Consider the following 27,382-nt stretch of genomic DNA (forward strand, 5'->3'; position numbering starts at 1 on the left):
TGTGCAGCACTTACTACTGTTTATTTTCTATCATGCAGATCATATTTGAATCACTGTTACAGAGGAATGTATACAATTGACGGAATCCCCAATGCTCTTCAAATTTGTACTTTTTTGGCTTTATAACTCTTTTGATATGAGCTTCACTGAATAGTCTTATGTAGACGAAACGTGCGTATGGCGTACTAAATTATATTCTTTGTACCTTTGATAACTATTATACTATCAGCAACATAACACCAACCTATTGTTTAAAGATATTGCAAGCGTATATACAGTATATAAAGTCAAGATGTTTAAATGAGACAATGGAATAAATAAGTTCGCGTGGACAAAAATGTTAGTGAAGCCAATACATAATGAAAACAGTTATGAAAATAACGATTTTTTTCCCTAAATGCGTACATGGAATAAACACTCCGAACTCAATATTTTGTTAATCACTATTTGTGAAACAAATCACCTAATTTGTTACAAGTAGTAGTCCCGGTAAATCCACGTTTAACCCAAAAATATAGCGTTTTAACATAGTTTTTTTTTAAATGTTACCTTTCTTAACAAATCACAAAAAATGTCGGTAACTTTTTTTTAAAGTTTAATTTGGCGTCTATTTTCACTGAACGGCCCGCTAAGGCACATCTCCAGGTGCGGGAATTTTTCGCTGCGTTAAAGATCCATTGGTGACCTTTGACTGTTATCTACTATTTGTTGGAGTGATTGTCTCTTTGACATATTCCCCATTCCAATTCTCAATTTTATTCTAGGTTTTTATTGGCAAGTGGTATACTTTTGTTAAATAAATAAAAATAAACTGGTTTGACAATACAATAGACATACGTCAGGTACTTGAATCGATATTTCATGCAAAATACGGAGTGCTTCACAATCTTACCATTTTTACTTATTTAAAACGGTTTTTGTATGAAAATTGAAGTGGCAGCACATATGTGAATATATAATTGATAAATTAATATAAAAAGTAACTGAGCACAATTTCCGACATTTTCGTTTTTAGGAGACATCTAAAACTTATATGCCGACATTAGCCCTTTGCGGAACTTCTCCCTTTCTGTGTGTGAAATAATAAACTTTGCATTTCGAAAAGCTATTAAATCACAAAACAAGCAACTTTCAATTTGACTTAGAAAATCCTAAATATCTGTTAAAAATAGATATAATATTTGTGAAAATTTTCACATTTTTAAAAAGTCAACTTATGTATGATAAATTTCTAAAAAATCAATAAAAGCCATAACCATTTACTTTAAATTTAACTAACTAGTATTGGATATGTTTAAAAATACATCCTATTAAAGGTTGTTACTGTAATATCTATAAATAGCACAACCGGAAATTTGAATTAAAAATACTCTCAAATGGTATATATAAATTCCAAATGATTATTTTTTTTCATTGACATTCACAACTTTGATTAAAGGTAAATAACTTTATTAGCTTTTATTCGAGTCTATCATCATCACGATTTTAAATAATAATTTTTTTATAAGCACAAAATATGTATAGTAATAAATAAAAGCTTAATATTCTAACTTTTCACATCTGTTGATAGGAGTTGTTAAATAAATGGCTGAAAGTATCAAACTAATAATCATCATTTGTTTTAAACCAATAATAGAACAATGTGTCGTTGTGTTGTTTTTGTTATTTTTACATGATTCTTATAGTTTAATTGGATGATAATTGATACTGACATTGAAATTAATAAATGGAATCTTATATTTATACAATAAAGCTATTATCAGAAATGAAGGGTCAGAACGACTCATTTTATGTAAATGTGTTATTTGTCTTTTAGGGTTTTGTTCAATATAGCAGATACTAATGGATAAATTTGGAAACTTCTTGTCCATATTTAAAGCCGCTGCAGATTTGGCAGATGCACTAGGAGGATCTGGCAAGGGACAGGTAAGCAATTTGTATTTTGTTTTAACTATTTGCGAGACTTACCAAAAAAACAAATGCGGATCCAGAATTAAAATAAACGGAAGGGTCATTATTTAGGAAACGTTAGTAATGGGTATTGTAAATGTTATATAAATTAAACATTAGCTTCATAATTGTTGTATTTATCTTTAAACGCATTGCTTTCTTGAAATTTATAGATCGATCGTGGTGATGGGAAGATTGTACAGTGGTCATTTGAAAGTAAGATACATGCATTTCAGTTGAAATTTAGAGGAGAATGTGTGGATGAAACCACTGGAGAAACAGGGAGTGCTACACAAGAAAGCAAAGGAGGTGCAATTGAGCATTCCATGAAAGACTTGTTCCAGAAGCTGGCATCAAGGAACGCATTATAACATTTATATATTTATTTTTTACTCAGTACTATGTTATGTATTATATATCAAAAAGAAGACATCCGGCCATTTTTAATTTCTTTTTTGATTTTATATATTTAATGAAAAGTTGTGAATCTTATTAAACATTAAGATATTTTAGTGAACTTGTATTTGCAAAATACACCCATACGGGTCAAGCCAACACATATACAAACATATATAATACAGAACAACAAATATCAACATAAACCATATTTACTGAACTCAAGTTGTATCGTTCAGTTTTATTATATGTATTACACCTACTCTTATACTTATGCCTATGGTTTTACAATTTAATCTAACTTATCAATTGTATATAACAAAAAATAAACAATAAATCAACATGCTTCTTATTTTTGTGCAAACAATACCTACTCATAAGTTCAATGTAAACTATTTACAAACCACAAGATACCAAGCACTGACTCCAATGTGTACGAGTATGTTGTATTTGGCACAACTATTAGGAACTTTTGGTCCTCAATGCTCTTCAACTTCGTACTTCATTTGGCCTTTTTAACATTTTTTTTATTCGAGCGTCACTGATGAGTCTTTGTAGATGAAACACGCGTCTGGCGTATAAACGAAATTTCAATACTGGTATCTATGATGAGTTTATTTACTAGTTACTGTTCTTTGTTTATTGCGAAACCCTGTTGTATATTTTTAATATTTCCATGCATGACCTTTTATAGCCGAGTATGCGGAATGGGATTGCTGATTGTTGAAGGCCGTACTATGACTTATAATCATTAATATCGATGTCATTTAGTCTGTTGTGGAGAGTTATTTCATTGGCAATTACACCACATGTTCTTGTTTTTACAAAACAATGTTTTATCTTTTCAATAAGCCATTCGTTTTACACCGCCGCCCCCTAAAACCCTGTAAGTAAATTCTAGTGATAGGGGTATGCCAGCTGTCTTAGATTCCATGATAACGAAAAGTTAAACTCTTTACATTAGATTGATTGTTGTTAACGTCTCTTTCAGTACTTTGTACTATTTCATGACTGTCCGTTTTTATTCGTGGGAGAAACCAGAGTTCCCCATGAGAACCATTAGAATTAACACTGACAATCCTTATCAATTTTAAAAGTTTTGAGTCAAGATCATCTGATACTTGCGGGATTCTACTCACTACTAGGCTAGTGATATAATTGTTTGACTACTTATTGCTTTCAAAGTTGATAAAAAAATATGTTAAAGTGGAAAACAAATGTGATATACTCCCCTGATTATTTAAGTTGGTGTGGATGTCAACATACAGTACATTACCATAACATATTCCGTAGATTAACGTTTATAGTTTTCTTTACGATCGTTGTAGCTTATTGATTGGCGTTTATAGTTTTCACTGTTGAAAGGAGATATACAGTTTAAAATAGGGATATGTTTGTTAACACAAATGATATGTACACTGCTGAAATATCAATTCTCGTGTAGAAGATACACAGTATGAAAATAAGATATAAAAGCCATTCAGATAACATTCAAATAAGAACAAATGAAAAGAAATATGTGAACAACTATAGGTAATTGTATAGCTCTCAATAATGAGAAAACTTCCTATCAATTTGTCATTCATCAAATTGTCCTAGAGTTACACAAAATGTTTACCAATACAAATAAATTCACTTAAATAACGGCAAGTTAAACGCGTTTCAACAGAAGAAAAAGCCAGCTGTACCAAGTCAGGAATATGACACTTGATATCCATTCGTTTGATGTGTTTGAGCTTTTATATTGCACTTTTGATTAGGAAAAGAAAAGAGGGACGAAAGATACCAAAGGGACAGTCAAACTCATAAATCTAAAACAAACTGACAACGCCATGGCTAAAAATGAAAAAGACAAACAGAAAAACAATAGTACACATGACACAACATAGAAAACTAAAGAATAAACAACACGAACCCCACCAAAAAACTAGGGGTGATCTCAGGTGCTCCGGAAGGGTAAGCAGATGTGAATTTTCGTTTTGAATGTTTCTCGGAGTTCGGTACTTTTCTGATTTTACGTTTTTTCGTAAGCGCTAAACTCTCCCCATGTCACGGGGAAATGGTGCAACAGCTATGAAACAGTGTTCAAGGTCTCTGCAAGTAAATAATTTAGTATCTAAAACATAGTTATCCAATAGCCAATTAAGATTGTGATTAAAGTTTCTCTTCATGAAGTGTATTTGGAAAAAACTTTTTAACTACCATTAAGTATAGTGTCGGTGTTGCAAATTTCGTTTAACCTCTCGTAATGTGGATATATTGTGGCTCAAAGATGACGAAATGATCAGGTTTTCTACACCTTGATATCGTAAAATATCAGTCGCGAACACCAAGGTTAACCTTTTTGTCGAGTGAGCGCAGCAAACGAGCAAAATATTTCACATTCTGTCGGGCGGCTGATATTTTACGACATATATACAGAGAAAGTATAAGACTTCAGACGAAAGTAAGATAATCTGTTTATCGTTCTATTACTGGTTGTTTCCCCCTTCATAATAGTTATCAAAGGTACCAGGCTTATGATTTAATAAGCCAGAAGCGCGCTTCGTCTACATTAGACTTATCAGTGCACTCAAGGTCAAAATAGTTATCAAGCCAAAAACAGATACAAGGCTGAAAAGTATTGAAGAACTGAAGTTCCAACAAGTTGTGCCAAATACGGCTAAAGTAATCTATGCCTGGGAAAATTCTTAGTATTTCGAAAAACTAGTGTAAACGTGAATATTTATAAAAAGTCAGTTTTACTCTTAACGATAGCAAGCTTGGCAATGTCTCTTCTTACTATGTGACGACGCTGATAATTTCTCCTCAGACATTATGACGTCGAATAAGAATAAAATTAAAATAAGAAGAATAAAAATACGAATAAGAATCAAAATAAAGGGCCCGTTCCGAGTGTTATACAGTAACTTTACATTAAATAACTAAGCTCCATACTAGATGGTGATCGAAAATAAATAAAAGAGGGACGAAAGACACCAAAGGGACAGCCAAACTCGTAAATCTAAAACAAACTGACAACGCCATGGCTAAAAATGAAAAAGACAAACAGAAAAACAGAAAAACAATAGTACACATGACACAACATAGAAAACTAAAGAATAAACAACACGAACCCCACCAAAAACTAGGGGTGATCTCAGGTGCTCCGGAAGGGTAAGCAGATCCTGCTCCACATGCGGCACCCGTCGTGTTGCTTATGTGATTACAAATCCGGTAAATAGTCTAATTCGGTAGGTCAAATTCATGAAAGGGAAGGGGATTGTAGTTACGACGTAAGGAACATATCCGATATCATTTGTGAAACGGTTATTCCATAACGGTCAACCAACTCGTGATGGCGTCCGTAAAATTTACGAAGGGATGATTTCAACTTCACCATTTGGAACTCTTGGTTTAATAGCTTCTTTGTGAGCAGTAACCCTCTATCAAGAAAATCATGATAGGAAATGCAAGCACGGGAATATCGTATCAATTGGGAGATATATACCCCGTATGCAGGTGCTGCTGGAATGTTGCTACTTAGAAATGGAAAGTTCACAATTGGAAAGCTGAAATCATCTCTTTTGTCGTAAAGTTTTGTCTTCAACCGACCCTCATTGTCAATTTCTAGATGTAAGTCAAGATATGAAGCCGACTTAACTGTATCTGTAGTATCCTTTATCTCCAATTCGATGGGATAGATGCGATCCACATAGTCACCAAATTTTGAATTGTTTAGTGAAAGAACGTCATCTATATAGCGGAAAGTAGAGTTAAAGGATATTGCTAACTTCTTATCTTTCTTCCTAAGAAGTTCCTGCATGAAGTCAGCCTCATAATAATAAAGAAAGAAGTCAGCAAGTAGAGGGGCACAGTTTGTTCCCATTGGGATGCCGACAGTCTGTTGAAAAACACGTCCTCCAAACGTAACAAATATGTTGTCAATCAAGAAATCAAGCATCTTGATAATATCGGTTTCAGAGAATTTTTTGTTTGAATCAGAATGGTTCTTTACAAAGTATGATTTATCCCTCCCTAAGACAAGATACTTGTATCTACGTTGGCCATTCTTTTTTATGAAGCAAAGTAATACCAACTCTTTTAATTTGTCTTTTAGTTTGGAATGTGGAATACTTGTGTAAAGAGTAGAAAAGTCAAATGTTTTAATACTGTTACAAGATGAAAGAGAGTTAGATTGTATGTACTCTAAAAGATCTTTGGAATTTTTAAGTATCCACATCTGATTCACGCCACCTCTAGAATAGGCAGTTTCACAATAACTTTGAAGCCCGTCTTTGATTGCTGATAAAATGGATGTTAATAATTTAGAAAGGGGTTTCGTGGAGCACTTGGAAGACCCAGCAATATACCGTTGTTTGTAAGGACACTTGTGTAGTTTAGGTATCCAATACAGTGATGGAAGATCCAGTTCTTCATCTTTGGTTGAAATACCAAAGGAACAAAGAACAGACCTATGATTATCCAGGATTTCCTCTTTGGTAAGTGTCGTGAGGGTATATGTTGGGTTTCCAAGTGAATTGTCTATACCTAATTCGTTTATCAAGCAATTAATGTAATGACTTTTACAGATAAAAACGATGTTATTTGGGGCTTTGTCTGCGGGGACAACAACATATTCATCATGGAGGTCAGATAGGTGTTTAGCAACATTTGGATCTTTGAAGATTGACGTAGCATGGGCATTGATGGACCCATTCAGTTTCTTAATTCTGATTTGTATTAACGACCTCACTGCCTTAATCCATTCGGATAGAGTGTCTACGTCTTCCTTCTCGCGCTTAGCCCATTGCCTGGCATAATCCTCGACTGAATCCATCAAAATTTTAAAGTTGTGTTTCCAATTGATGGATTTAGGCTCACGATATTTCGGACCTTTCGATAACACGTTTCGTAGAGAAGTGTTATTAACAATGTTAAGGTCACCGGTAATAACGTGGCCAGCAGGATTATATGTGAATTGGGAACTAGCACAAGTGCAATCAGGAGGTTTAGACTTGAAGTCGTCAATATCGAGATCCTGCAAAACGCGTTTGTAATTGAAAATTTTAGTTGCAATAGGTTTGGTATAGGTATAAGAAATTATTGGTACAGACTGGTCTTTGAAATAAGGAGGTATTTTCGATTGAACTAATTTATGATGAAGGATATTGCCTAGGTTGACGCCATCGAGACCTTTGTTGGCAAAGGAAAGTAAAATATAACGTTTTGTCTCTCTTATATATAATAATATGAAGATTATGCCTGCTTTCTGCTCAAAACCGTGATAAGAAAATTACGGAACGACTGATCAGGGTGATATAGGCGTATGGAAGGACGATAATGGTTGTACTTTGTATACATGTAAAAAGAGGGTGACAAGACTGCTCATGTGCTCAGCTGCATGCTTGTCATTCATATTATAGAACATCTGTAATCTATAAAGAATGAAAATGGGCAATGTGTCAAAGAGACAACAATCTGACAAAAGAGCAGAACACAGCTGAAGGTTTTTAATTGGTCTTCATCATAGCCAGAAAAACCTGGAGTTGGGCTTACTTTGGCCTCTAAACAAAAGTGTGTTCTAGTTCAGGGAAAATTAAAGTCATTGTTAACTCTAAAACATATTTTTTAAAGGAACAACTAATAATATTTTAACACCTCCAAGATCATCAAGGCCAATAGTTTCCTGACTAGGGACTTTTTTACACGTGTAAACACTTTCAATATTATTGTTCCATTTATCTTCCCTCCTAAAGGTAACTCCCAGGTACATATACGTATATGATGTACTTATTTTCCCCGTTCTCCATTTATACTGTAAACCTTACAACAAAATTACTTTCTTTTACCTGTGTACATAATTCCTTTTGAAGGGAAGGTTATTTGTTCAAATTTATACGTGACTATCTATAACTATTTAACATCTCACAGCGGTATACTGTTGTTGCCTTTACTTATTCACCCCTTATTTTTTTATTTTATATTTACATTGAGTCATAGATCAAATGTATTCGTTCAGGGTATGTTGACTTGTGTTAATATGACTTTTGATTGAGTTTAATCATTTCAATTTAATATTGTATAATAATTTACGGGAAATTGGAACAACACAGGCGTTGTCAGTTTATTTTCGATTTATGAGTTTCACTGTCTTTCGTCCCTTTGTTTGGAATGTTTGATCCTCAATGCTCTTCAACTTTGTACTTATTTGGTTTTATAACTATTTTGAAATGAGCGTCCCTGATGAGTCTTGTGTAGACGAAACGCGCGTCTGGCGTATCAAAATTATAATCCTGGTACCTTTGATAACTACTAATACCATAAACAACGTTAAACAAACCTAACTTTTATATTTTATAGGCATGATTGCAAACGTATACACAGGATGTAAAGTCAAGATGTTTAAATGAGACTATGGAATAAACAAGTTTGCTTTGAAACAAAATGTTTGTGAAGCCAAAAACATAAAAAAATAATTATAAAACGAATGAATATTTAATAGCTGCGTATCAGTAACGACCTTTCACTGTGTTTCTCTCTCTCCCTAAATGCTTACATGACATAAAAAGCACACGAGGTCGATAGATTGCAAATCTCTTGACAAATCCGTAACCATTTTTGAAATAAAATGGGTTTTTTTCAAATTAAAAAGGGCCGGTATAACCTTTCTAAGGCCCCAAAATATAGCGTTTTTTTTAAATTATTAAAAATGTAAACTTTAAGCTAATTAATTGGTAGTTGTTACATACATATAGGCTGCTTTGATACCTTACACGAACGCGGATACTTTTATTTCAGTAGTCACTTAATTGTTTTTAAATTTTATTATGAATCTTCCGTCAGATGTATTTTGAATTTCTAGGTCAATCAATTCGTAAAAATAGAGATAAGATTTCCGAAAATGTTCAAAATTATCCCATGTCATCTTCTGAATCATATGTTTTCAAGTTTCGAAAAAAAATTAACTTTAATCTAACAAATTAGTAATGAAAATTTCTAAAAATACATTTTAATCCTTTTAAAGGTCGTAATGACTACGAATAGCACAACGGGAATTTTTCAATTCGATTTATAAATACCCACTAATGGGATATATAAATAAATTCCAATTGATTATTTATTTTAGTTGACGTTTCACAACTTTGAATAAAGGTAAATATCTTTAAATACTTCTATTCGAGTCTATCATGATTCTTCTAAAAATTTATTTTTATATTTTAATTGGCTTATAATTAATATTATTGAAATCAATATATAAAGTTTATTATTTGTACAACGAAGATATCATTCGAAGTGAAGTGTACTGTTTAAGTAACGTTTTAAAATGTCAGTTAATCTCAGAACGACTTATTCCATGCAAATGTGTTATGTGTCTTTTTAGGTTTTTGTTGAGTCGAATAAATAGTAATGGATAAATTCTTAAAAGGTGCTGAGGATATGGCCAATGCCCTTGGAACATCTGGTAAAGGAGAGGTAAGAAATTTGAGCAATAATTCATGGAAGCCATGGGACGTGACATATTATCAATTTTAACTATTTACAAGATTTCCATGATACAGATGTTGATCCGGAATTAAAAAAAATAGGAGGAACACCAAGAACGCAACGTCGATTCCCCTGAAAACCTGTCTGCTTTAAAGACGTTCTTCCTATATTTACATGTAGAACCCCGTTCTAACCATTGCGTTCATACTACAACTAAAAGTTGAAATCGGTTTGACCTAATTACCCGTAACATTGTAAACATAGCGTAAACATAGAAATAATCAATCAAATTAATGTATTGAACCACCTATATGCACACTTGAAAAAAAAAATGGATAAAAGGCCGTTCGTTTTTTGGTTTGAATTGTTTTACATTGTCATTTCGGGTCCTTTTGATAGCTGACTATGCGGTATGAGCTTTGCTCATTATTAAAGGCTGTACGGTGACCTATAGTTGTTAATTTCTCTGTCATTTTGGTCTCTTGTGGAGAGTTGTCTCATTAACAATCATACCACATCTTCTTTTTTTATTGATTAGGTTATTGTTTCATTTGAATCACAAAATAAGATTTTGAAACTGGTGTTACTGCAGTTTTCGTCAATTTTTAGATAAAAAGACTATCATATCCTTCATAATATTGCATATGCTACGGAAAACTTCCAAATGTCTTTTTGATGTGATCTCTAATTCGATTTGTACCTTTTCATCAACTTTAATTCGCGAGCCAATCTATCGGCCCTTTATTCGTTTTCTTTAATACCTAATAAGTGTTTTGTTTTGACGCCAGACATGCGCATTCATTAATTTCGATTCAATTATATTATTTTTAACCGATCTCTGCTTTCATATTTAAAGTTTAATTGGTTCACATTAGATTGATTCATACTAAACGTCCTCTTTTGATATTTAGTTTAGACTCTTTCGAAGCATTTACAGTGGTCATTTAAACAACATACAGTTAACCGATCTAGTTTAAATCTAACTAAATGAACTAGTCTCGAACTAGTCTAGAATGGGATCTAAACACCTTACCCCAAAACTCCGTCTATTCACCGATATAGTGTTGTATAATATTGAGATGTACTCCTAAACGTTGTTAATAGATTCAAGACTTGTGATGCTATTTTGCGCCCAAACAGTTATATATGAATCATTGAAAACGAGGTTTCATGCAATGATACTGACAAGACAGCTGTCTGTGGCTTTTTGTCACTGAAAACTAAATTAACAATTTTATCTGACCTTCAAATTCGATACTACATACTAAAAGTATATTTACTAACTTACACTTTACAATAAGGCAAAGTTTACCAACATAACTCCGGACCCAATCAAGTCTGCGTAAAATATTATATTGCAGAATATTGCAGAATATTGTTTTATATGCCTATCCTTTATCTAACTGTTGTATTTATCCCTGAACGCATTGCTTTCCTGTATTTGATAGATTGATCGTGGTGACGGAAAGATGGTAAGCTGGTCATTTAAAGGTCAGGTAATTGGTATTGAGTGGAAATACATAGGTATTTGTGTGGATAGAACAACTGGTGAAACAACTACTGCTATAACACAAAGCAAAGGAGGAGCCATTGAGCATTCCATGAAAGACCTGTTCCAGAGACTGGCATCACAGAACGCGTTATAAACTATATTGATATTTTTGACTCAGCACTAAATTATTTCTTATGTCTATGTAAAAAAGTACAAATCCGGCTGTTTTTTCAATATTTATGTTAATACACATAATACACTATCGTGCATTATAATATCAATATTTATTAAGATTATTGAGTTAACTCAAGATGTATCGTTTAGTTTTATTTTATTTATTAGTATTTTTTTTATATGTTTCCTTTGCTTCTTTTGACATTGCATCAACGCAGCGCACATGACCCCAAATTTCTGTCGTGTCGAGTGTGTTGTTTATGTAACGGCATCTCAACAGCTTTTGTCCCGCATTAACTCTTGTCACGTGTGTTGAATATTTCATGGCATCACACCAGCACATATATCTTTAACTCATATATCGCCGAATATCCCATCGGGTATATTGTATATGTAAACCACCACACATGACATCCCAATTCCAATCGGATGCGTTGGATATATAATGGCATCAGACCACTTTTCGTCTCAACTGCCATTTGGATATGATGTATATGTATACAATTATCATAATTCTATGTTAACTGTACTAAAGTCGTTGTGATAGTGGTTTTGCAAGTTGTTATGTATCAGGTACAACATAGAAAACTAAAGAATAAACAACACGAACCCCACCAAAAACTAGGGGTTATCTCAGGTGCTCCGGAAGGGTGAGGAGATCCTGCTCCACATGCGGCACCCGTCGTGTTGCTTCTGTGATTACAAATCCGGTAAATAGTCTAATTCGGTAGGTCAAATTCATGAAAGTGAAGGGGGTTGTAGTTACGACGTAAGGAACATATCCGATATCTTTTGTGAAACGGTTATTCCATAACGGTCAACCAACTCGTGATGGCGTCGGTAAAATCTACGAAGGGATGATTTCAACTTCACCATTTGGAACTCTTGGTTTAATAGTTTCCTTGTGAGCAGTAACCCTCATTCAAATAAATCATGATAGGAAATGCAAGCACGGGAATATCGTATCAATTGGGAGATATATACCCCGTATGCAGGTGCTGCTGGAATGTTGCTACTTAGAAATGGAAAGTTCACAATTGGAAAGCTGAAATCATCTCTTTTGTCGTAAAGTTTTGTCTTCAACCGACCCTCATTGTCAATTTCTAGATGTAAGTCAAGATATGAAGCCGGCTTAACTGTATCTGTAGTATCCTTTATCTCCAATTCGATGGGATAGATGCGATCCACATAGTCACCAAATTTTGAATTGTTTAGTGAAAGAACGTCATCTATATAGCGTAAAGTAGAGTTGATTTTGTGTATTTTGCTATCTTTTGCTGTCTGGAAATAATGCACATTAAAATCCAGCAAGTTCGATTTTCTATAAAAATTACTATTACAGGATTTTATATATCTAGGTACTGTAATGCCTTAAAAACTATCTAGATGCACTATTTTGTTACCCCGATTTTGTTTTTTGTCCATAGATTTATGAGTTTTGAACAGCGGTATACTACTGTTGCCTTTATTGTTTGTACTCATTGTAAATTTTGTGTTGAAAAATAATGTTTAATTCTTTTTTATGATTTTGAGGCATTGCATGCTCTAGTTATACTAATGAAAATGCATTTAATGTCTAAAAAAAAATAAAAACTGATTTTGCTGTTAAGTGCCAGTCTGCCTAAGAATCAGGCAGTGGTGAAAACATGACCAAGAAACCCCACCCAATTTGACATTGATTTCAGTTCATAATATATAGTTATGCACACAAATAATATTAATTTCTGTTTTCTTTTCTGGTAATAGAAGATACAATTTGGTTGAAATGCACTAGAAATTAACGAATAAAGGGAGATAACTCTGTGATTTGCTATCATTCTAACCAATTTTCTAACCAAGTTATTTGATATTACCAGACACACACAAACAAAAGACTAATAATTTTTAACTAAGAATGATGGTAAGTATTGAATAGCATGATTAGCTTGGTGGGTTTTTTCTGATCATGTTTTGATTTTTACCTAAATTGCCTGATTCTTACAAAGACTGGCACTTAATTAAAAAAAAGCCCCAAAAAGTCGGTAAGAAGATTACAATGCAGAATGTTAGCTTCAAAACACGTCCGTCAAAAGTAACAAACATGTTGCAAATCATTAAACTAAGTATCTTCATAATGTCAGTTTCAGAGAATGTTTGTTTGAATCAGAGCAAATTTGATATATCCCTTTTACAGTAACATACTTATATCTACGGTGGTCATTTTTTTGTGGCCCAACACAGGATTAATGCTCTCAATTTGCCATTTAATTTGAAATGGGGAATATTTGTATATCGTGTAGAAAAGATATATGTTAATACTCAAATATTTTATTTGTTGTAAAACTGATGCAAAGCATTTAAAAAATGCATGGTGATACACTAATGCAAAGCATCAACTAGTATTTAATTATTATTACTTAAGAAGTGAATTACATATGCAAGAATTTTTTCCAACCAATAAATGGTATTTGTGAAATACTTTTTCATGTGACAAAACCCTTCTGGATAATTACGTTTTTCGTTATGTATTAGATGTTGTGTTAGCGGTGTCACATTTCCTTTGTTTGTTCGTGTATTGTACTAAATATGAAGGTTTATCATTTCATAAACGACAGTGGATTTAAGTATTTCCATATGTTGTTCAAAGTGCAGTCTGACCTGATTTATTTTTGAATATCATATCAAAGCCTTGACAAATACGATATTAAAAAAACTAATTTATAGAATGTTTTATTCAGATTAAAATTGCCTTAAAATATAACACCACTTTTCTGAAGAGAAGATTATCATTGATAGTTCGACAAATCTATCATAAAACAAATATTGACTTCATTGTCAATGACATTGACGAGTTAATGTTATATAGAAACTAGAATAATAAATGTTTGGAAGCCCTTTAATGACATGTTATTATTTCAGACTATGATAATTAACTTTTAAAGTACAAACAATGTACTTTTATGGGTGATTTTTTTCTGTGACGTTGACACTCAACGATGTCCTTTACGTTGTTACAAAAATCTGTACTATTGAACGATCAAGCCGATTTAATTGAGTCGCAACTCCTCTAAAACCATCAAAGGCTGATAAAATGTCGGTATGACGTGAGGATGTAGTGTTTTGTACTTTCTAAAGATCTTTTTTCCGCAGAAGAAGAAAATTTTTGAGAAAAATATCAAAACTAGAAGAACGTTATCATTACAGTTTATACGCCTTCACAAATGCTCATGTTTTCGGTAATATGTTTGGAATTTCCGTAGCTTATACAATTATTTAACTAGAAGGGTATAAACACTGCTGAAAATCACAGGATATTTAATATATTTTCATTTTCAAACCGAGATGACTTGGGTTGTTTGCGTCATGTTTCTCATTTTTTTTTCTTTATTGAAATGCATTTAATGCAAGAACTGTGTCCAAATCTTTACTCTGTCTATTGTTTAACTGAGTCAACACTTTCTGTTTCAATACTTTTCTAATTATTGGTGCTGCTTACCATTCCAAAGCACCTGATATCATCCCTAGTTTTCGGTGGGGTTCGTGTCGTTTATTTTTTAGTTTTCTATGTTGTGTCATGTGTACTATTGTTTGTCTGTTTGTCTTTTTCATTTTTAGCCTTTGCGCTGTCAGTTTATTTTCGATTAATGATTTTGACTGTCCCTTTGGTATCTTTCGTCCCTCTTTTACTCATATTGTGATTGTTTTCTCTAAAACGTCTACAATAAAGTAACTGTTTTTGAACAATTGATCTGGAGCCTCTATTGTTCAGTAACCTATGTTGTTTTCGTTTCTCTTAAATCTCTACCATGTGATAACACATTTTACTGCACAATGTTGTATCATAGAACGTGCACTACCAATGTACACTATTGGATGGGAGATTGGATCACATGTACAGGTGAAATATATGCATTGAACCATTGCACATTGATATATTTGTAAAATTTTATGCACGTATATCCTGCACACTCGATTAAAGATCGGGTTCATGTTAGTTAGCTTTAGTTTTTGATGTGTATAATGTAGCGAACGTTGCATACAGTTATCAAAGGTACCAGGCTTATAATTTGATTTGTCAGACGCGTGTTTCGTCTACATAAGACTTAGCAGTGACACTGTTCTCAAAAATATTTAAAAATCCAAACAAGTACACAGTTAAAGAGCATTGGGGATCCTCCCTCCGCCCGAATCCCGATTCCCTCCGCCTGAATCCCCGTTCCCTCACTCCGGATCTGTCCGGACCACTCCGGAATATTCCGGACCCAGGTGAATCCCGATTCCCTCACTCCGGAATATTCCGGACCACTCCGGAATATTCCGGACCTGGACGTGAATCCCGATTCCCTTACTCCGGAATATTCCGGACTGGTACGGAATATTCCGGAGTCACCTTGGCTCCGGACTCCGACCACTCCGGAATATTCCGGACTCACTTACCATGCCCAATTTTGAAATTGCAATCCAGTCCGGAATATTCCGGAGCACATTTTTATGGCCTTTTTGTGTTTCAGGAGAACGTTTAAATCAAAATCAAGTAAACATTCGTAAAAATAACAGATTGAAGTCCTTCTCAGTGCTTGAAATTAAAATTCAGTTTAATAATGAGTTCGTGCAGTGACAAATAGGTGTAGTTTTTTCATAAGAGTTATACGTTAAATATGGTTCCAATAGCTTGTTTCTGTGATGATATATATAAAAAGTAACACGAATAAGAAAGAGATAAATGAAAGAGAGGTGAATATTTGGTATTCAAATCAAATATATCTTTCTTGTATTTGTATACTTCAAATGCCCTTTAATGGGTCAGTACATTTATCACGAAACACTTTCTTCACTTATTTCACATTTAATATAAATTCTTTGTGGAGTATAGAGGTCGTCATGATTATGGAAATTAAACTTGGAACATCAGGTTGGTCAAAGATTAAAATTAAACATTTCGTGGTTCCTTTTGTTTCTGGTACAAAAATGATGTCTGAATTTTTTTTTACTTTTTTTAAATCGCAAAATAATTCTGGGATCGGTTTTACAATGTCTCTCTTTCAAATAAGGGTGTCGTAAATGTCCACTATGAAACAAAACATGAATCTGACTCATTGTTGAGGGCCTTGCGACAACATACAGAGGATAACATTTAGAAATTGGCAATCTTACAACATCTTACATAATATATAACAAAGTTTAAACCATTGCCATGAAAATATAATTACAGTAGATGTATGTTTCATTATAACACGTTATTTTGATTGGCTACATTGCAATCTCGCGTTATTCCTTAATCAACTTCATAACACAATAAAATTTCTCATGCATAATGACACGCCGAGGTTCCACAATAAAGTGCACAAGTAAGTTAAATGAAAACTTGATAAAAACCGTGTTTTCATGATCCTAGCTAAAAGAAATGTAATTATAAGTATTGAATGCTTCATTTTGTAACTTCGTAAGGTTGTAATAGCGTTGACCGTGTGCACATTTTTTTAAATAGAGCGCTTCCGCGCTTCGTACAAAATGTACTTTGTTCAACGCTTTTACATCCCGATGGAGTTACAAAAAGAAGCATTCAATTCTTAAATAATGGTTTTTAAAACCCGGTTAGAAAAAAACTAATTTGACAGAAAGCAACCGAACAAGGGTTCACATAAGCGCTGCATGTGTCTTTAGAGTCTCTGCATTATGATTTCACATTGATGTTGATTACAGAAACCTCAATGATTGTTATTATATAAACAAATGTAAACTAAAATTTTATGTGTTGCTCTCCTAGCTACAAAATGTATCCAAAATCAAAGATGTGGAACATAGGCCGTGTTCACATTGACCTAAATTTGGTGTTGTGTTCGTGTAACTCACACATAAACTAAACATAATTACGTTCCCATTGATAAAACTCAATGTTTACATGTAGTGTAAATCATGTTTTGTATACATGCAGTCGATAGTCGATGTAGGCCTTGTGTATGTTAAGTGTACACAAAAATAAGCATTCAGAACTCTGATTTCCCCATGTATATTTAAAAAAAGAAGCAATTTTTATATAAAATTGATACTTATAACACTTATGAATAAAGTTATTTACAAAAATATTTTTCTATACTTGATATATTTATTTGTTATACAAACACTTTACGTAGCCTTATTAACCCCATATCAAGACAGACAAGACTCATTCACCATTATTGCCGAACACATAATCCATTTGAAAAGGTCTTCCCGAATCGACTGGACGTACACACTGACAGAAATATTTGCCACTGGCTTTTACTCAAACAATGATTCACTCAAAAATGCATTACTGAAAAAGGGTGAGGTTTAGTATCTCAGATCCGTTAGATAGTAAGAAATAACAAAAACAAAAAACATCACCCCTTCCTTTTTTGCTAAATACTCATTGGAGAAAAAATATAATTTGAAACAAACAGAAAAGATAGAAATGTAGTGATCCTTAACATCGCAATTCTGTTTCTTTGTCTTTAAGCACGCTGATGCAGCCTATATTTTTAATGCGTAGTCGAGGCATCTTTAAACTTCTGCAAATCATCCAAAATGACTTTTTAAAGGAGCAACCACTTTACCTAAAAAAAGGGGGGGGGGGGTCTTAGTCTGAATTTTTTCTCGCGCGAAAGTTAATATTCAATTTTGTTCGATGGTACCAATTCAATATTTAACACCATAATGTATGGGGAAACTTTGGAATCAGACTATATTTTCATTTTTATCATCTGTATGACCCGTTTTTTTTAATCAAATTGTGGGAAAATCCATCCTCCCCCTTTTTTTTTTGGTCAAATGGTCGTTCCCTTACTGCTAGAAAAGTTGTTCAAAAATTTGAGTTCGGTTCTACGTAATGACATTTAAATGACATATAGTTTACAAGTGTGAACAAATCTTATGTACAGGTAACTAAACAAGGTGTATAGATTTGGACAAATCTTATGTGAAACTAGTGTAGATTACATTAAACCAAGTGTAAACATGCTTACTGTACACGGCGTTTGGTGTGAACACGGCCATATTCTATCATAAAAATCATTTGGTAATTAATGCAATTAGTGTCTCAGTTAACATTATTAATAACACCATATAGGAAAATCGCAGAACTCCTTTTGTCATATAAAACACTGTCACACCTCCAAACATACTATCCACACTAATCTGTGTCCACACTTGTTGTGTATGTAATATATATTTTGAACTTTACTGAACTGATATATTACACATGTCACTATAATAAAAATTACTTAATTACTGTTAACTGTTTTACCAATTCATATGAAGACATGGAAATGTATCAAAATAACCAATTATCTAATTGGTTACAATTTTACATGAACATTTGTGATTTTTCAACCTACATGTCTATGGAAGGAAAAGTCATAAACGTATGCTCAACCCGCCACGATGGCGATTAGATATCACCTAACTTCATTCCATTTGATATTAATATATATTTCTTTTTGTTTGAAATTGGATTTTCGCCGTTTGCTATTTATAAGAATTCTATATAGATTGGAACTAGTAGTATAACAGTGGTCAATGTATCGTACATAAATATTTTGAGGCCTACGCATGAGGCATGAGAAATCTGAACAAATATTTATTATATAAGTTAACAGAGTTACACAAGGGAAATGATATGTTATGAGGGCTACTTGTCCTATTTCTGTGTTTGTTTCGTTGGTACCGTAAATGATTGTAGGGTAAAGATTCCTATGAGCAAAATTTAAAGACGTTTGATGATCAGCTAAATAAAAGGACAATAAGAAGTTCCACTTTCCAAATTGTTTTGGTTCCTGTATTTTTGTTCCACACACAGACACATATAAAAAAGACGATGTGGTATGATTGCCAATGAGACAACTGTCCACAAGAGACAAACATGACACAGAAATTAACAACTATAGGTCACCGTACGGCGCCCAACAATGAGCAAAGCCCATGCCGCATATGTTTTAAACCGAAGCAAATTATCTATTTTATTTATATTTTGATTAAAAACATTTTGGAATTACAAAACAAAACTATGTCCATGGCAGTTGATTAATTGGTTATTTTTTGCTTTCTATATTATGGCATATAATTCCGACATATTAAAAAAAAGTCGGACATGTGTATGTACCTGTATGGTTTTCAACTACTTCAAGTTTACTTTTTCTCGCCCTCACAAAAACAAAAGCAAACAAATCTTGATAAAATAAAGTACAAGTTTTACAACAAAAAATTACGAAAAAAGTGTTACTATATTGAATCAAGTACTAAAATACTGAACATAGGATTAACATCCTTTGTTCGACCTGTCAGTCAAATGCGTTTTGTCAAAATATACTTGTTCACTGTTCGGTCTTTTAAAACGTTATTTGTGCTGTATTTAGACACCTCTACCAAGAAATTTGTTTTGCATGCACATGTGTAAAACAAAATCCAAAGCAATATCATAGGTTCGAACGTTGTTTAAACTTGTATATACATGTATATCATATCTGTACAGCCTTCAAACCTATGAAGCATAAATAAATAATAGAAAAAATATCGTTAGTGCTATTTGATAAATAATGTAACATGAACGCGACAAACATGTTGCAAACAGAACCTTTTGCTGATTGCACTTCAATTTATTTATTATGACAGAATACGGTATTTTTCAGTTTTAATTCGCTTATAATTTTAAAATACTTCTAGTAAATGTAGGTTCAGTGAGAAATAATATAATAACACATGATATCTAGAATTCAAAACCATGCAGAAATACAATAGGCTGGTCCTCTATCTCTAATATACCGTACCGGGTATCTCAAATATCCTTTAAAGGACAGGGAACAAGTCTTTCAATGTAGGTATTTTGATTGGTTTAATCAAAATGCTTTGGTTAAAAAAGTACTGTCATATGTAGTTTTGCAATTGAACTTCGACAGAGCGACAGTATTTCTTTCATCCAGCAAACAGAAGATTGGTAATGGAATATCGTCAACGAGAAAACAAAGATAGAATACGGTACTTATATTTTGGTTCTTCAAGTTGTTTTTGTTTTAACAGTTATAATTGATCAAAATAAAAAAATATATTTTAATTAAAGATCAATTTCGTAAGAAATTTAAAACAAATAATAGTTTGACTTCGGGACAGATTTAAGAATAGCATTGTATGAAGTATATAGAGTTCCCATTTTTAGGAAGGAGTCTCACTCTTGACTGAAACCCTTTTTCATCTTTTATTTGATGTTATAGAATAGAACGATTAAGTTTTCATCTTTGTTAAATTGAAATTACATCTAAGAGTCGATTTGATTAATGAGACGATTCCTATGACTTTCCGAATATACGATTGTTTGAAAAAGGCTAAAGGCACATACATGTTCTTAGTAAAAAAATCATGTCCTATAGTCCTAAAAGCGCTTTGAAAAAAGTCATAGGGGACTATGTTCCTATACATATATGTATTTTAGCTATCATTTACTTGAATTGAGTATACCCTTTTGAGCCGTTTGTGACAGTTCTTATCTATAATAGATTACAATCCCAAAAACAGATCAGAGAGCCCTATCTATTTTTTTGGTAAACGGACAGAAAGTCACAGGACAAAAAATCACCTAACAGTCACAGGACAAAAGTCACAAATAATCTGTTGACAATTGTTTGAATATGTAAGAGAATTATCTTGAAATGATTACTTTTTAATACATATATTCATAATAAAGTTTAGAAAATGTGTCATTATACTTGAAAAATTATTTAATTTATTTAAATTTATTAATGCAAAAGAAAGATTTCTGGGCACCACGAAGCCATTTAAGTGCCAACTGAAGCCACTTTGACATTTTGTTTTTTTTAAATATCATTTCATCATGTTTGATATGCTTTTGATAAATTTTGTTAATAAGTTGGTTTATTTACAATAGTTCAAGAAAAATACTAAAATATTTTTGTAGAAATAGGCGTTTTTTATTCAAAGAAAATATCAGAAAAAATGAATTGTGACTTTTTGTCCTGTGACTTTCTGCTTTACTTTCTAGTTTTTTGGGTCCTCATTTAAGTTATAAGGGAACTTTTTCTAATTTTCGATTAAGTCTAATATATAATTCATTCTAACGATTTGATTAATTATGTTATGTAACAATCATTTCATTAACTCTTTAACAAAATAAGTTTTGACATGGTTGTTATTTATTACTGTATATTGCAATTGACAAATATCCTCATTAATACTATTATCACATAGGTATTATTATGTAAGATTGTATAATGTCAGGTAAAGTCTGGTAACAAACAAAATTACACGGACACTGTGTAATCGAATTTAACATTTACCTGTAATCTTTCGAAAGAAATTATGTTTAGGTACGATCTTTTTTCCTTTTTATGAGAGATTTGGAGTATGAAAGCGGACACGTTTTTCTTCTTCTTCAAATACGTTCTTTGCCACTAAATTTATTTTTAAACGCCCTTCATAGTAAGGGCCGCATAGAATGCCATTTCTTTAAAGCTTACTAAATGGTATTGGTTTTGTACATCGTTAAAGGCCATACTGTGACATATATATATATATCTCGTCTTTTGGTCGTTCGAATATTAAAGGAAGTATATTTTTTTGCGTTTTGCAAGTTTTAGATATGTAATATATTTTTATGCATGCTTCTTTTTCTGTTCAACATCCAATCCAATTAAGGAAGTCTTTCTTTTTTACAAAATAGAGTAACCACTTAGTAACTGTTATGCCGTCCGATTCGAGGTGTCTGGAAAGTAGTACACTATAGTATAGAGCAATTCTACATATACAAGAAAGCCGGTAAATGTTTAAGTGGTCATGTTCCAGACCATATGAGTATTTGGACCGTACGCGTACGGTCCGGACCGTATACGTATACTCGTACGGTCCGACCATACGCGTACGGTCGGACCGTATGAGTATACGCGTATGGTCCAGTACGAGCAAACAATAGTGTCATTTGATCATATGGGTTTAATCTAAACAAATACATATCACATTCTTTCTTTTTCGTTTTACAAATTAATATTACTTCAATAAGATAAATAAAATGAATTAACGAGTAATTGAAATCCAATATTTGTTTAATTGTATCTGAATCCTATTTTGGTACTCTCGCCCAAGGTGACACTTGCTACCACAGGTATAACGTACTATTATTTTTTATTTACACGTTTGCAGTTCATGCATGTTCCGTTGCATTTGCATTTTTGTAAAGTTGCTAAAATATTTTTAAAAATATCCTCCCACATTATGTTTATTTCCTATATCTTCGATTTCAGTGATCATGATTTAATTAATGTATTACAGATCGCATGCTAAATACACGAGATTAACGGAATTAATTAGCGTAATTTTTTAAGATAGTTAAAATATATTTTTGACTTCAATTACAATTAAGTTAAGTTATGTTGATCTGTTATACATGGTATATGCATTTGTATCTTATGAACTTGACCAACTTCTTATAATTAGCCAGACCTTACGCGTACGGTCCGACCGTATGCGTACGGTCCGACCGTATGAGTATTTTGAAAAAGTACGCATACGGTCCAGACCGTACGTGTACGGTCCAAATCCTCATACGGTCTGGAACAGTTATCTTATAACATGAAAATGAGAAAGAATACCGATTAACACGTATAAAAAATATACCGAAAAAATAACAAGGGCGTATCAAGAACCTGGAAGTCAGAAGGGGGGGGGGGGGGGGGGTAATAGTAATATCAGAGACATATAATACAAATTGTATTATATGTCTCTGGTAATATTTTATTCATTATAAGAATTTAATTGATTACGCTATATTACAATAATTTCGTTAACTTTTTTAAATGGTCTTGTTTCTTTGAAATTGGTCTACTTAATATTTTAAATCACAGATGTCAGATCATCATTTCTATAGTTCTCTATCGGGTTTTTTTCTAACATTTCACTTTATTCTTTTGTCAATTAATCTTTATTATAATTGTCCTAAGCATGTATGACACGACATTAAGTAACCAACAATCACCTCTTTAATTTTTACAATATGCAATTGCGGTTTATTAATGATTATATATAAAAAAAAAATGACAAACAAATTCTTTTTTTTTTGTGGAAAGAGGGTTGGGGCAGTATTTTTGTATAAGAGTTGTTGGTTTCCTTTGAAAATAGGATTGAAAAGAAAACACGACATTCAGTTAGAAAATCTTATTTTGAAAATAGAAATTAATTTTTTTAAAAAGATCATACTTTTCATATCAACAAGTACATGTATATACATTTGTTGTTTTTAACATCAAATCTTTTAAAAAGAGGTGTCAATATTTACACACCAAACAATAAGTTGTCATAAATCACGCATGTTGAAGCTGGGATTAATTAACGGATAAAGCTAAGATGTCAAATCAAGCTGAGATTTATTTCCGGTTTAGATTTATAATCTTTTATTCGTCAGCAATACAGCTTATAGAATTATAAATATTACAAATATTCAATTACATCAGTGAAATATATTAACATTTAAACAATTAGTCAAAAATTCATATAAGTAAGTATACCCATAACAGTACAGCAGAGTATTTTAAACATAACACATTAAGCATTCCTAATGCCAGAAAAATTCCCTAAATTGTTAAGTTCCTTAACATTATGAAAAGATAGTAGTTGTATGAGTTCAAAATTTGAAGGTTTTCTCAAATAATATGGTTTGATAAATTTCTTTTGAAGTTCATTATTCTTTTCACATACTAAAATAAAATGATATTCATCTTCAATTACTTGTTTATCAAACATATTACAAAATCTCAGATGTCTCTCAATATTTTAAAATCGATCAGTATTATATTCAAACAGCGAGCAGATATGCGATGTTTACAAATAAATGGTTTATAAATATAATTAACAGCATGATCTTAATAACATGTAACAGGCACGTGTCAGACGGTTCATCGATTTTCGGCATATCAAAGAAAAACGGACACGTGTCTAAATAATGTTGAATATCTTGTTTATTTATGATTATTTTCCGATACAATTTGAAATTTATGCATTTAATATCATATGTAAAAATAATACATATTACAGCACTCCTTCTAGTCCTTCAAGAATGGCATTGTATAGTCCTTAGTGCACTCAGGAATCCTTCACCAAAGATTTAACAGCTGAATGTCCTGAATAGGAGCACGTTTCCTATGACATTAATATGCAGAGAAGCATTTTGTGAAAGGTAATTATTTACAAAAATATATTTTGATTTATCATGAAATAGAAAAATATACATACAAAAACGTTATATGGTTATGTCATACTACTGATGTTACGCGACATTTCTCCTCGAACCATCGTCCCAGTCAGCAAAAACACAAAATAGCAAACACGCACTTGACCAAAAATAATTTGATAACAGCGATCTATGATAGATACTTGTTACAGTTTAAGAATACCGAAATATATTTTTTTTTTATCTTGATGCCAATACAATCTTCAATTCATTGTCGGGTTAACAAGAACGAATTCACAGACCTTTGTTTCATATTGATTAAAAAAAGTATCTAAACTAAATATTGACTGATTTCCATATATCTGTTTCAACTGAACCTAATACTGGTACAATAGAAAATGAGTTCCAAAACCGAAAGTCATTGAAATTTTCTGACGATCTTCCGTATCTTCCAAGAAAAATGGTAGGTAAAATACTTATGTCACATATTAAAGTGCATGTCGTAATGCTAAACCTTCACATCACATTTTATTTGTTTGTTCAAAATAGGTGTTTGAGAAAAGGGAATTGCATGCATTGATTCATTCTTATTTATTGAGTGTACATTTTTATATTTCTAATTCAGCAGTGACAAAACCCTTTAAAGGTATCTAAAGGCGACTTGGCCAAAAATCCTGGCAGAATCCAGCCTACGGATCTGAAATGGAGTACTGGGTACGGCTCAACAGACCCTCATGCACATGATCCAAAGTTGTAGTGAGGACGGAACCTTTTTGGGAAAGCATGGCCTATATTTCATTTAATTTCATCCGCTTGTCTTTTGATTAAATCATGTTAATGATACGTAATATTCTTGGTTTTTTTTCTTTCAAATTTCCAATTGTTACGTCATAAAAAGGCTTTCTATATAAAGTGATGGGGTAAGATTGCTAATGAGAAAACTCTTTACAAAACGCTAAAATTAAGAACAAAAGTTCAGCAATGATCAAAGCGTGTACCACTTATCAGCTATACTAAAAGGTCCATCAATGACAAATGTTAAACAATTTAATCGAGAAAAACTAATCAGAGTTATACACAAAACAATAAACCAAAAAGCGAATATGTGACTTAGCAAGTTAGCAACAAACGACACTGAACAACAGGTTCCTAACTTAGTTCATATCAATACATACAGAATGCGACGGTGTTAAACATGTTAGCGGGCGCCAAACTCTCCGCTTACCATGTTCATTATGTTGTTTCCACTTAAACTAGATGAAATTATATTTAATTACTTCCTTTTAACCAACAGTATGCTGCGATAATTGCATGTTCAATATCCCCCTACAAACTTATCAATCATTACTGAAAATCATTAATAAAAAAGTAATAAATTTGATCCAGACCATGAGTATTTGGACAGTACGCGTATGGTCCGGACCGTATGCGTATACTCGTGACCATATGAGTATTTGGACAATACGCGTACGGTCCGGACCGTATGCGCCACGTATGCGTATACTTGTACGGTCTAGTTCAAGCTGGAACATATCTTTTATTGGATTTTAAAAATCAATTTTATTACAATTACATGAATAAGATGAATAAGTGAACATTGGATTTTAATTGAAATTAAGTATTTATTTAATTGTCTATATGAATCCTTATTTTTTTATTACTTAATTTATTTCCATAATAAAATTTTTGTTATCTTGATCTGTAATATATATTTTAGTCTAATCAGTGAGCTTGGTTAAAATTAGCCAGACCGTAGGAGTATTTTGAAAAAGTACACATACGGTCCAGACCCCACGAGTATTTTGAAAAAAGTACACATACGGTTCATACCGTACGCGTACGGTCCAAATACTCATATGGTCCAGAACATACTAACATAAATTATAATATAGTAATTTATGTGTCATTTGGACTATTGTAAAGCGTTATCACTCCTACCACGTCTTTTTTTTTTTCACAATTTGATTAATTTGGAACTCTCTTTGTAGTTGAAAACAGCAATTTGTATTCTGAGAAATAAAACAATTTATTGTAGTTATTAATTTCTCAATGACAGGGTTTCATTATAAGGAATTGCTACTCGTTTGAAATTTGTCAACGTTCAGAATATTCATGACATAAAGTTGTCGTACTTTTCAAACATTTTACTGTCTACAAAGTTTCAAATAATTGTTCGATCCTTAAATTTAACTGTCTTGTGTGGCGAAATATCGTTGCTTTGATGGCATCTAAATTTTTCGGTGGTTTCCTTTTTCTGGTGTTAAAACATGTCTGGACAATGGATGGACATCTCAATACGTTCTCTAACAGACTGTTAAAAGAAATCTGGACATATCCGTAGTGATTAAAATAACAATTCAATTGGTCACATTTGACCGGAGTCGAACTATTAATTCAGTTTTGATACTTTAACGTGCAGTGGCCAATATTTCATTCACTTTCAGGACGATCGAAGACGAAAAATATAACCGAATCCACCAAGATGATTGGTTTAAATCTAAATAAATGACAGACCGCAGAAAAACTGTGCGTTGATATGACCTGTACATATATAATCTTAATTTTATAGTTTAGTATAAATTATAAAATATACAACTTAAAAATAGTTAAAACGGGTTAATTTGAGCTGTATAGTCTTTGCTTGATTTAATTGTAAATTATTTTTTCTTCTGTTGTAAAACATGTTTTCGGGAAAAAGTAGCAAATGATGGGTGCAGATTTGTACTGAAAAAAGATAT

At 32.4% G+C, this 27,382-nt stretch overlaps 1 protein-coding gene and 1 long non-coding RNA gene across 2 annotated transcripts; both read left to right on the plus strand.

Annotated features, from left to right (window-relative positions):
- Positions 1 to 9,424: 9,424 nt before the first annotated feature.
- Positions 9,425 to 11,621, plus strand: LOC134702388 (uncharacterized). Its single transcript, XM_063563294.1, has 3 exons — positions 9,425 to 9,480; positions 9,710 to 9,801; positions 11,262 to 11,621. Exons 2-3 carry the CDS (start codon positions 9,736 to 9,738, stop codon positions 11,457 to 11,459), a joined length of 264 nt encoding a protein of 87 aa, XP_063419364.1. The 5' UTR covers positions 9,425 to 9,480; positions 9,710 to 9,735; the 3' UTR covers positions 11,460 to 11,621.
- An 8,482-nt stretch (positions 11,622 to 20,103) lies between these two features.
- On the plus strand, positions 20,104 to 25,492 carry LOC134702391 (uncharacterized). Its single transcript, XR_010104399.1, has 3 exons — positions 20,104 to 20,449; positions 24,509 to 24,650; positions 25,270 to 25,492. It is a non-coding gene; the product is annotated as an uncharacterized LOC134702391 (long non-coding RNA).
- The last annotated feature ends 1,890 nt before the right edge of the window (positions 25,493 to 27,382 follow it).

This window comes from Mytilus trossulus, unplaced genomic scaffold, assembly GCF_036588685.1.
Source record: "Mytilus trossulus isolate FHL-02 unplaced genomic scaffold, PNRI_Mtr1.1.1.hap1 h1tg000445l__unscaffolded, whole genome shotgun sequence".
Taxonomy (NCBI): Eukaryota; Metazoa; Mollusca; class Bivalvia; order Mytilida; family Mytilidae; genus Mytilus; species Mytilus trossulus.

Coding starts and splice junctions, on each gene's coding strand:
- LOC134702388 (XM_063563294.1), top strand. CDS start 9,736: ATGGATAAATTCTTAAAAGGTGCTGAGGATATGGCCAATGCCCTTGGA. Junction 9,802..11,261: donor GAACATCTGGTAAAGGAGAG/GTAAGAAATTTG, acceptor TGTATTTGATAG/ATTGATCGTGGTGACGGAAA.